A 12,334-nucleotide genomic window follows, 5' to 3' on the forward strand; every position below is an offset into this window, starting at 1 on the left:
CACACACACACAGGGACCACTCTCCTCTCACACACACACACACAGGGACCACTCTCCTCTCACACACACACACAGGGACCACTCTCCTCTCACACACACACACAGGGACCACTCTCCTCTCTCACACACACACACAGGGACCACTCCCCTCTCACACACACACAGGGACCACTCTCCTCTCACACACACACACACACAGGGACCACTCTCCTCTCACACACACACACAGGGACCACTCTCCTCTCACACACACACACACACAGGGACCACTCTCCTCTCTCACACACACACAGGGACCACTCTCCTCTCACACACACACACACACAGGGACCACTCTCCTCTCACACACACACACACACAGGGACCACTCTCCTCTCACACACACACACACACAGGGACCACTCTCCTCTCACACACACACACACACAGGGACCACTCTCCTCTCTCACACACACACACAGGGACCACTCTCCTCTCACACACACACACACACAGGGACCACTCTCCTCTCACACACACACACACACACAGGGACCACTCTCCTCTCTCACACACACACACAGGGACCACTCTCCTCTCTCACACACACACACACAGGGACCACTCTCCTCTCACACACACACACACAGGGACCACTCTCCTCTCACACACACACACACAGGGACCACTCTCCTCTCACACACACACACACAGGGACCACTCTCCTCTCACACACACACACACAGGGACCACTCTCCTCTCACACACACACACACACGGACCACTCTCCTCTCTCACACACACACACCACACACACACAGGGACCACTCTCCTCTCACACACACACACACACACACACACAGGGACCACTCTCCTCTCACACACACACACAGGGACCACTCTCCTCTCACACACACACACAGGGACCACTCTCCTCTCTCACACACACACACAGGGACCACTCTCCTCTCACACACACACACACAGGGACCACTCTCCTCTCACACACACACACACACACACACAGGGACCACTCTCCTCTCACACACACACACACACACACACAGGGACCACTCTCCTCTCACACACACACACAGACACAGGGACCACTCTCCTCTCACACACACACAGGGACCACTCTCCTCACTCACACACACACACACACACACACACACACACACACAGGGACCACTCTCCTCTCACACACACACACACAGGGACCACTCTCCTCTCACACACACACACACACGGACCACTCTCCTCTCTCACACACACACACACACACACACAGGGACCACTCTCCTCTCACACACACACACACAGGGACCACTCTCCTCTCACACACACACACAGGGACCACTCTCCTCTCACACACACACACAGGGACCACTCTCCTCTCTCACACACACACACAGGGACCACTCTCCTCTCACACACACACACACAGGGACCACTCTCCTCTCACACACACACACACACACACACACAGGGACCACTCTCCTCTCACACACACACACACACACACACAGGGACCACTCTCCTCTCACACACACACACACACACACACAGGGACCACTCTCCTCTCACACACACACACAGACACAGGGACCACTCTCCTCTCACACACACACAGGGACCACTCTCCTCACTCACACACACACACACACACACACACACACACACACACAGGGACCACTCTCCTCTCACACACACACACAGGGACCACTCTCCTCTCACACACACACACACACAGGGACCACTCTCCTCTCACACACACACACACACAGGGACCACTCTCCTCTCTCACACACACACACACACAGGGACCACTCTCCTCACACACACACACAGGGACCACTCTCCTCTCTCACACACACACAGGGACCACTCTCCTCTCTCACACACACACAGGGACCACTCTCCTCTCACACACACACACAGGGACCACTCTCCTCTCACACACACACACAGGGACCACTCTCCTCTCACACACACACACACACACACACACACACACACACACACACACACACACACACACAGGGACCACTCTCCTCTCACACACACACAGGGACCACTCTCCTCTCTCACACACACACACACAGGGACCACTCTCCTCACACACACACACACACAGGGACCACTCTCCTCTCACACACACACACACACAGGGACCACTCTCCTCTCACACACACACACACAGGGACCACTCTCCTCTCTCACACACACAGGGACCACTCTCCTCTCACACACACACAGGGACCACTCTCCTCTCACACACACACACACACACACAGGGACCACTCTCCTCTCACACACACACAGGGACCACTCTCCTCTCACACACACACACACACAGGGACCACTCTCCTCTCACACACACACACACACAGGGACCACTCTCCTCTCTCACACACACAGGGACCACTCTCCTCTCACACACACTCAGGGACCACTCTCCTCTCTCACACACACAGGGACCACTCTCCTCACACACACACTCAGGGACCACTCTCCTCACACACACACTCAGGGACCACTCTCCTCTCTCACACACACACAGGGACCACTCTCCTCTCTCACACTCAGGGACCACTCTCCACACACACACACACACACACACACACACACACACACACACACACACACGGACCACTCTCCTCTCACACACACACACAGGGACCACTCTCCTCTCGCACACACACACAGGGACCACTCTCCTCTCGCACACACACACAGGGACCACTCTCCTCTCGCACACACACACAGGGACCACTCTCCTCTCACACACACAGCGAGCTAACCCTTCTCCCTCACACATGAGCACCTCTCTCTTGCCTCACAGAACTGCACCTCTCTCGTACACTCTCCTCTTTGAGAGAAGAGTTCGCCCTTCCTCACCTTGCCTGTGGACCCCATAGACGCAGCGTTTGCCGCAGTTCCCGACGTTACAGCACTGCTTCCACCTTGCGCAGTCCTCGTCTACCTCACACTCCTCGGCATCGTCCCGGTCACAGATATGTTGCATCTGGAATGGTTTGGGACACTCTGCGTCTCGCTTCCCTGTGTTCGGGACAAATCCGAATTCAGTGAGAGGCTGGATGGAAATTCAGCACCGCCCTGGTTATACGGAGTATGGGATCATCCAGGGAAAAACAAGGGGAAGCCTGGAGACAAAGGGGTAGATTGGGGATGGCAGTCTGACAATGAGGAGGGAGGGTTTCACATTGGTTTCCGTTCTGGCTTGGCCAAACATGACAGCTCAGTGAGGAAGGTGAAATGGGAGTGGGGGGAGCTGGGAGTGGGGGAAACGGGAATGGGGGAATACAGAGAGGGTGGCAAATGGCTGTCAGTTTTATGAGCAGCACCTTCCAATGGGAACAAGCTGATGACAACAGGATTGGGCAGACTGGGGCTGGCTTTCCAATGGGATTTAGTAGACTGGGGGAGACTCACTCCCATTGGGAATGATCCTGAAATGGCTCTGGATGAGCTGAGACCTGGGAAGGAGTCTCCTACTGAGAGGGGACATCCTCAAACTGAATACTCTAACTGCAGGGGGCAGGGAGATTGGGTTCCTGGGACAGACAGGGGTCTCTGCCTCAGTCAGAGTGACTCCACCAGGTGTGTGCAGTGTTTGCTAAAGGAGGGAATGGGAGGGTCAGTCATCCTCACCGCGTTTGTGATACCGATGGACACATCTCTTCCCACATCCGGCCTCACAGCACGAGAGCCACAGATCACAGTCATCGTCATTTGTACACTCCTGGCCGTAGTTAACATTGCACATCGGGGTAAGGCGCCTGGCATCCGGGCAGCTCCCATTCTCTGGAGAGAAGAAGGAAAGGGAAAAGACTGGGTTAAAGCTCAGTCCGAGTCTCAGGATAAACACCTCCAGATGGACAGGGTGGAAACTGAGCAAGTCTCTCTCAGTCTGCACGGTCCCCAACGATCATACACACAGCGCAGTGTAAAGAATACATCCCTCCTTATTGTTTTACCCTGGAAGGAAATCTCCCTCTACACTGTCCCCATCAAACACTCCCAGGACAGGGACAGCATGGGGTAAGGTACAGAGGAAATCTCCCTCTACACTGTCCCCATCAAACACTCCCAGGACAGGGACAGCATGGGGTAAGGTACAGAGGAAATCTCCCTCTACACTGTTCCCATCAAACACTCCCAGGACAGGGACAGCATGGGGTAAGGTACAGAGGAAATCTCCCTCTTCACTGTTCCCATCAAACACTCCCAGCACCGGGTTATATATAGAGTCATGCTCCTCTATCCCGTGTCCCCCCATAACATCCCCCCACACCACAACCATCACCAGATGACCCCTCACCTCCTTTGAAGAATCGGAAAACACATCTTTTTCCACAGCCAGCGTCACAGCACATTTGCCAACGGTCACAGTCAGTATCAGCCTCACACTCATCTCCTAACGTCATGTTACAGACCTTGCCCAGGGTACGGCTGTGTGGGCACTGGGACTCTCCCTCTGTGTGGGCACAGATATTGAGACATTATTACAGAGCCTGTCCTGAGCATACCGCCCTCCTTTACAGACACAGGCCCCCAGACCCTTCCAAAGACAAATCCAGGGACAATAACCCACTGCACCCCACTGTCCAACCACCTCCCCATGACCACCCAAAGGCACGCCACCTCTTTCTCCAACCCTGGTTCGAGCTGGGCTCACAGACAGTGCTCCATTGCCTCCTGTGTGTTGGCTGAGGGAGCACAAAGGTCCAGGTGATTCGGACAAGGGAAAAGGTCAGGTCGAGTGTGAGCACTGGAAGGAGACAGATGTCACTTGAAGAGATGTCAGCATAGACACAGCAGTGAAAGGCCTCCACCTGTAATCCCACCTCAGTCAGAGCAGAGGGTCACAGGCTTGGCCATTTGCATCACTGTGTGTGTGATACTGCGTGTGAGTGTGTGCATGTGAGTGAGTGTGTGTGTGTGAGTGTGAGATACTGCGTGTGTGTGTGTGTGTGTGTGTGTGTGAGTGTGTGAGTGTGTGTGTGATACTGCGTGTGTGTATGTGTGCATGTGTGTGCGTGTGAGTGTGTGTGTGTGAGATACTGCGTGTGTGCGTGTGTGTGTGTGAGAGCGTGTGTGTGTGAGTGTGTGTGTGTGTGATACTGCGTGTGTGAGTGTGTGTGTATATGAGTGTGTGTCAGTGTGTATGAGTGTGTGATACTGCGTGTGTGCGAGTGTGTGTGTGTGCGAGTGTGAGATACTCTGTGTGTGTGTGTGTGTGTATATGTGTGTGTGTGAGATACTGTGTGTGTGTGTGTGTGTGTGTGTGTGAGATACTGCGTGTGTGTGAGTGTGTGTGAGATACTGTGTGTGTGTGTGTGTCCATGTGTGTGCGTGTGAGTGTGTGTGTGCGTGATACTGCGTGTGTGAGTGTGTGTGTATATGAGTGTGTGTGAGTGTGTATGAGTGTGTGATACTGCGTGTGTGCGAGTGTGTGTGTGTGTGTGTGTGTGCGTGTGTGTGTATGTGCGCGCGCGTGTGTGTGTGTATGTGTGTGTGTGTGTGTGTGTATGTGTTTGTGAGTGTGTGTGTGTGTGTGAGACACCTCATCTCTGTCCGTGTATTTGTAAGAGAGACCGTGTCTGTGTGAGACCTCACGTCTCTTTGTGAGTGTGTCTGTGTGTGTGTGTGTGCGAGTGTGTGTGTGTGTGTGTGTGTGTGTGTCTGTGTATGTGTCTGTGTGTCTGTGTGTGTGTGTGTGTGTGTGTGTGAGACACCTCATCTCTGTCCGTGTATTTGTGAGAGAGACCGTGTCTGTGTGAGACCTCACGTCTCTTTGTGAGTGTGTCTGTGTATGTGGGAGCGTTTGTGTGTCTGTGTCTCTGTGAATGACTGTGTGGATGTATGCGTGTACGTGTACATGAGTCTGTATATATGAGTGTGTGCGCGTGTGTGTGTGGATGTGAGTGTGTGTGTGTTTGTCTATATGAATGCATGTGTGTGTGTGTGTGTGTGTGTGTGTGTGTGTGTGTGTGTGTGTGTGTGTGTGTGTGTGTGACAACGTGTCTGTGTGAGACCTCACGTCTCTTTGTGAGTGTGTCTGTGTAGGTGCTTGTGTCTGTGTATATGAGTGTGTGCGTGTATGTGTGGATGTGAGTGTGTGTGTGTGTGTGTGTGTGTGAGTGCATGTGTGTGAGTCTGTATATATGAGTGTGTGCACGCGTGTGTGTTTGTGCGTGTGTATGCGTCTGTCTGGATGAGTGTGCGTGTGTGTGTGGATGCGAGTGTGTGTGTGTGCGCGCGCGTGTCTGTGTGTGTGTGTGTGTGTGAGTGTGTGTGTGTGGATGTGAGAGTGTGTGTGAGTGTGTGTGTGTGTGTGTGTGAGAGTGTGTGTATGTGTATATATATATATATATATATATATATATAGATATATATGAGTGTGAGAGTGGGAGAGGGTTACTCAGTGCAGTGATACCACATTGTCCATGGGAAGACCCTCTGATAGTCTGGCTTCACACTGTCCTTACTGTGCAGTGAGCTGCTGTGAACACATTTCCTTCCGCAGCCCATGTCGCAGCATTGTTCCCAGCTCCCGCAGTCCTCATCTGTCACACACGATACATTCGAATGCCTCTTCACCCGGGACGGAGCGGGGCACTCTCCTTCCTCATCTATAACACAACAACATGGAGATTACAGGAGCAGGGAAAAGGGGTGGATTGGCGGAGGCATGCCTGCCAGTGGGTCACTGTTGGAGGGTCACTGCGGAGGGAGCAGGTACTGACGGACTGTCACTGCAGAGGGAGCAGGTACTGACAGAGGGTCAGTGCTGAGGGAGCAGGCACTGAAGGAGGGTCACTGCAGAGGGAGCAGGTACTGATGGAGGGTCAGTGCTGAGGGAGCAGGTACTGACAGAGGGTCAGTGCAGAGGGAGCAGTTACTGACGGAGGGTCAGTGCAGAGGGAGCAGTTACTGACGGAGGGTCAGTGCAGAGGGAGCAGGTACTGACAGAGGGTCAGTGCTGAGGGAGCAGGCACTGACGGAGGGTCAGTGCTGAGGGAGCAGGTACTGACGGAGGGTCAGTGCTGAGGGAGCAGGTACTGACAGAGGGTCAGTGCTGAGGGAGCAGGTACTGACGGAGGGTCAGTGCTGAGGGAGCAGGTACTGACGGAGGGTCAGTGCTGAGGGAGCAGGTACTGACGGAGGGTCAGTGCTGAGGGAGCAGGTACTGACAGAGGGTCAGTGCTGAGGGAGCACGTACTGACGGAGGGTCAGTGCTGAGGGAGCAGGTACTGACGGAGGGTCAGTGCTGAGGGAGCAGGTACTGACGGAGGGTCAGTGCTGAGGGAGCAGGTACTGACCGAGGGTCAGTGCTGAGGGAGCAGGTACTGACGGAGGGTCAGTGCTGAGGGAGCAGGTACTGACGGAGGGTCAGTGCTGAGGGAGCAGGTACTGACGGAGGGTCAGTGCTGAGGGAGCAGGTACTGACGGAGGGTCAGTGCTGAGGGAGCAGGTACTGACGGAGGGTCAGTGCTGAGGGAGCAGGTACTGACGGAGGGTCAGTGCTGAGGGAGCAGGTACTGACGGAGGGTCAGTGCTGAGGGAGCAGGTACTGACGGAGGGTCAGTGCTGAGGGAGCAGGTACTGTCAGCTGGGGAAGGACATTAATATCTTTCTGTCTATTACTCCCTCTCAGTCTCTCTCACCATTTCCGTGTTGCTGGAATGGAGAATGAAGAATACCTTTTAAACTGTGTTCCTGGATTCCTCTACTCCACCACATGTGAAAATAAAATAGAAATCTAAACCTCAGCCTCATCTGTGTAACTTCCAGAGTTGATTGGACTCCCTCATCCTCTGCTCCTCTCTGGTTTGAACTCACCATCTGTCCAATCATATTTCCCACCAGCCGCTCTCCCAGTCCTTCCATGTCCCTTTCTATGTCCCTCTCTCATTCCTCCTTCATGTCACCCAGAGTCTGTCTACCGGATTCCTCCCCTCACTGTGTCTCATTCTTCCCTCGCCTCTCCCTTCCTCTCTAGCTCAATCTCCCAACCACTCTCACGTTCGGGCTCGGTCCTCCCTCCTTTCTCTCTCTCTCTTTCTTTTTCTGTCCCATTCTCCCGGGCCTTCTCTCTCTCCCATTATCCATCTCTCCCTCTCTGTCCCATTCTGCTGGTCCTGCTCTCTCTCTCTCTCTGTCTCTCCCTCTCTCTCTCCTTCTCTCTGTCACTGTGTCTCTCCCTCTCTCTCTGTCCAATTCTCCCAGACTCCCCCCGCAACCCCCAGTCTTTCTCTCTCTCCCATCTTCCCAGTGCCCCCTCCTCTCTCTGCCTTTCCCTCTGTATCTCTTGCTCTGAGACCCATTCTCCTGGTCCCCTTTGCTCTCTCTCTCTCCCCCATCTTCCCAGTGCCCCCTCCTCTCTCTCTGTCTCTCTCTCTCTCTCTCTCTGTCCCATCTTCCCAGTGCCCCCTCCTCTCTCTGTCTCTATCTCTCTCTCTCTGTCCCATTTTCCTGGTCCCCTTTGCTCCCTCTCTCTCTCCCACTCTCTCCCCCATCTTCCCAGTGCCCCCTCCTCTCTCTCTCTCTGTCCCATTTTCCTGGTCCCCTTTGCTCCCACTCTCTCCCCCATCTTCCCAGTGCCCCCTCCTCCCTCTCTCTCTGTCTCTATCTCTCTCTCTCTGTCCCATTTTCCTGGTCCCCTTTGCTCTCCCTCTCTCCCTGTCCCATCTTCCCAGTGCCCCCTCTCTCTCTCTCTCTCTGTCTCTCTCTCTCTCTCTGTCCCATTTTCCTGGTCCCCTTTGCTCTCCCTCTCTCCCCCATCTTCCCAGTACCCCTCCTCTCTCTCTCTCCACACCATCTCCCTCACAGTCTCACCCCCACAACGTACCATCATCCATGAAACTGGGGATACAGATATTTCCACATTTGCTCTCACAGCAGCTCTGCCAGGCATCACAGTCTTCATCTCCGCTGCAACGATCTCCGAGTTTCAGGTCACACATGGGCTCCAGGCGGTGGGGAGCAGGACAGGTATCATCACCTGGACAGCACAGAGACAGTATGGATACAGCTGTACAGAAACACACAACTCCCTCGGATCTGCTCGAGTGAGACACGAGCGGTAAACGAGGGACTCCCACGGCTCTTCCATCACTGACACACCAGCTCCACAGCCCCGGGATTCAGGAAGCCTCAGGTATTTAGGCAATTCCGGGTGAATCTCCAAATACCACATCCCCCTATCCCACGGATACACACACACACACACACACACACACACACACCCTCCCAGCTCCCTGCCCACACTGCCATGGACTGTCATCACCACAGCAGAGGCTCTGAACAAACAGAGATACACTGATCACTTACGGCTCATGAGGAAACGAGGTACACATCTCTTTCCACAGGTGGCATTGCAGCATGATGACCAGGCATGGCAGTCAGTGTCATTCTGACACACGTCTCCCAACTTCATCTCACAGAATGGGTCCAAGCGGGTGGAGGCAGGGCACTGGGTCGCTGGAAGGAACAAAGTGACAGTCACATCAGGACATATGGAGAGGGTCACACTCCCACAGGATAGGGACAGCATGGGGTTAGATACAGAGTAAAGCTCCCTCTACACCATCCCTCCGATCACACCCTCCCAGGGACAGGGACAGCATGGGGTTAGATACAGAGTAAAGGTCTCTCTACACCATCCCCCCGATCACACCCTCCCAGGGACAGGGACAGCATGGGGTTAGATACAGAGTAAAGGTCTCTCTACACCATCCCCCCGATCACACACTCCCAGGGACAGGGACAGCATGGGGTTAGATACAGAGTAAAGGTCTCTCTACACCATCCCCCCGATCACACACTCCCAGGGACAGGGACAGCATGGGGTTAGATACAGGGTGCAGCTCCCTCTACACTGTCCCACCATCAACCATTCCCAGGGACAGGGACAGCATGGGGGTTAGCTACAGGGTGCAGCTCTCTCTACACTGTCCCACCATCGACCATTCCCAGGGACAGGGACAGCATGGGGTTTAGGTACAGGGTGCAGCTCCCTCGACACTGTCCCACCATCGACCATTCCCAGGGACAGGGACAGCATGGGGTTTAGGTACAGGGTGCAGCTCCCTCTACACTGTCCCACCATCGACCATTCCCAGGGACAGGGACAGCATGGGGTTTAGGTACAGGGTGCAGCTCCCTCTACACTGTCCCACCATCGACCATTCCCAGGGACAGGGACAGCATGGGGTTTAGATACAGGGTGCAGCTCCCTCTACACTGTCCCACCATCGACCATTCCCAGGGACAGGGACAGCATGGGGTTAGATACAGGGTGCAGCTCCCTCTACACTGTCCCACCATTGACCATTCCCAGGGAAAGGGACAGCATGGGGTTTAGATACAGGGTGCAGCTCCCTCTACACTGTCCCACCATCGACCATTCCCAGGGACAGGGACAGCATGGGGTTAGATACAGGGTGCAGCTCCCTCTACACTGTCCCACCATTGACCATTCCCAGGGAAAGGGACAGCATGGGGTTAGATACAGGGTGCAGCTCCCTCTACACTGTCCCACCATCGACCATTCCCAGGGACAGGGACAGCATGGGGTGAGGTACAGGGTGCAGCTCCCTCTACACTGTCCCACCATCGACCATTCCCAGGGACAGGGACAGCATGGGGTTAGGTTCAGGGTGCAGCTCCCTCTACACTCTCCCACCAACAAACCCTCCTGGCTCGATACCTGTAGCCAGTGGGATGATACACAGAGCTTAACAGGAGTGGTGCCTTACGTCTGGACAGGAACTTGAAGACACATCTGTTCCCACAGGTGGTATTGCAGCAGGTTTGCCAGCCCTCGCAGTCGCTGTCCTCATTGCACTGAGTGTGGAAACTCATGGTACAGACGTGGCTCAGTCTGGAAGGTGAGGGACACCTTTGTTCACTCCCTACAGAGACAGAGGCTTCATCTTAGCTTCAGAAACTGCTGCTGCTGCTGCTTGAACTATCATTCACTGACTTCGCCCCGAGCTCAAGGGCAGGGTGACAGAGAGAAAGAGAGAGAGAGAGAGACAGAGAGAGGGAGAGGGAGTGAGACAGGGAGAGAAAGAGAGGGAGTGAGACAGGGAGAGAAAGAGAGGGAGAAAGACAGGGAGAGAGAGAGAGAGAGAGAGAGAGACATGGAGGAAGAGACAGACATAGAGAGAGAGAGAGAGAGAAGGAGATAGAGAGAGAAAGCAAGAGTAGAGAGAGAAGGAGGGAGACAAGACCGAGAGATATAAAGATGAACAGACCGGAGGGTGAAAGGGAGAGAGAGACAGACAGAGAGAGAGAGAGATAGAGACAGAGAGAGTGGGAAAGACAGAGAGACAGACAGAGATACACACACACACACACACAGACACACACACACACACACAGACACACACACAGATATGCAGGAACAGAAACACAAACACAGTGACTTTCTGTATCTCCCGATCCCTGATGAACACGGTCTGTGGTGGAGGTTGTGGGTGGGGAGGGAGAGGGTAGGCTGCTGCTCAGTAAACGGAGTTACTTACCCCTGCTGCGGTAGGAATGGACACAGCGACGCCCACAGCTGGTGTTGCAGCACATCTGCCATGCGTAGCAGTCATTATCTTCCTCACACAGCTCACCGTACTTCAGGTTACACACGGCAGAGAGGCGAGCAGGAGAAGGACACATTCCAGATGTCCGATCTGTCACAGAGAGAGAGTGAGGGAGGGAGGGACAGGGAAAGGGAGAGAGGGACAGGGAAAGGGAGAGAGATAGACACAGCTTAGACATAGAGGAAGGCCTCATCAAGGACATCAGGACATAGCAGCTTTATTGGTGCAATGAACAAGTTAGCAACAGGAGGCACGACACCCCCAACCCTCGACTGTGCCGACGACATTCCCAACACCAATCCATTCCACCCCGTTTGCAGAGATACAAACTGTGCGTGGTGTCCCGAGGTGACAAGGAGACCGGGGAACAGTACACGCTAGAGTACAGTTCAACCTCGGGAGATGTGGAGACCGGGGAAGTGTGCCTGGTGATCCCAGTCTGGTATGATTGAAGGATTATGGAATGTACTCAGTTACCTGAGACGGACAAACTCCTGCTCTGCCCCATGAAGGGGTGGACACAGCGTCTACCACAAGGTGTCTCACAACATGACCTCCACTTGCCACAATCCCCATCATCTCCACACGAGGCGCTGTGATTCATCCTGCAGGCACGATCCAGGGAGGACGGCTTAGGACATTCCTCAGATTTCCACGAGTCTGCAAATGTAATAGTTCCGGTTATGGGAGAGAGCAGGAGAGGTGTTGGGGGGAATGGGTGGGAGAGG

At 54.3% G+C, this 12,334-nt stretch overlaps 1 protein-coding gene across 1 annotated transcript in view; it reads right to left on the bottom strand.

Annotated features, from left to right (window-relative positions):
- Positions 1 to 2,880: 2,880 nt before the first annotated feature.
- LOC132814034 (multiple epidermal growth factor-like domains protein 6) overlaps positions 2,881 to 12,334 on the bottom strand; it is a gene marked incomplete at its 3' end in the record, with an annotated part of 29,554 nt that continues 20,100 nt past the window's right edge. The window contains exons 19-27 of the mRNA XM_060823352.1: positions 12,084 to 12,266; positions 11,538 to 11,696; positions 10,767 to 10,922; positions 9,340 to 9,489; positions 8,858 to 9,010; positions 6,495 to 6,638; positions 4,325 to 4,480; positions 3,655 to 3,807; positions 2,881 to 3,042 (exon numbers count right to left, since the gene is read on the bottom strand). Coding sequence (XP_060679335.1) covers positions 2,881 to 3,042; positions 3,655 to 3,807; positions 4,325 to 4,480; positions 6,495 to 6,638; positions 8,858 to 9,010; positions 9,340 to 9,489; positions 10,767 to 10,922; positions 11,538 to 11,696; positions 12,084 to 12,266 — 1,416 coding nt within the window. The remainder of the gene's footprint in view (positions 3,043 to 3,654; positions 3,808 to 4,324; positions 4,481 to 6,494; positions 6,639 to 8,857; positions 9,011 to 9,339; positions 9,490 to 10,766; positions 10,923 to 11,537; positions 11,697 to 12,083; positions 12,267 to 12,334) is intronic.

This window comes from Hemiscyllium ocellatum, unplaced genomic scaffold, assembly GCF_020745735.1.
Source record: "Hemiscyllium ocellatum isolate sHemOce1 unplaced genomic scaffold, sHemOce1.pat.X.cur. scaffold_640_pat_ctg1, whole genome shotgun sequence".
Lineage (NCBI taxonomy): Eukaryota > Metazoa > Chordata > Chondrichthyes > Orectolobiformes > Hemiscylliidae > Hemiscyllium > Hemiscyllium ocellatum.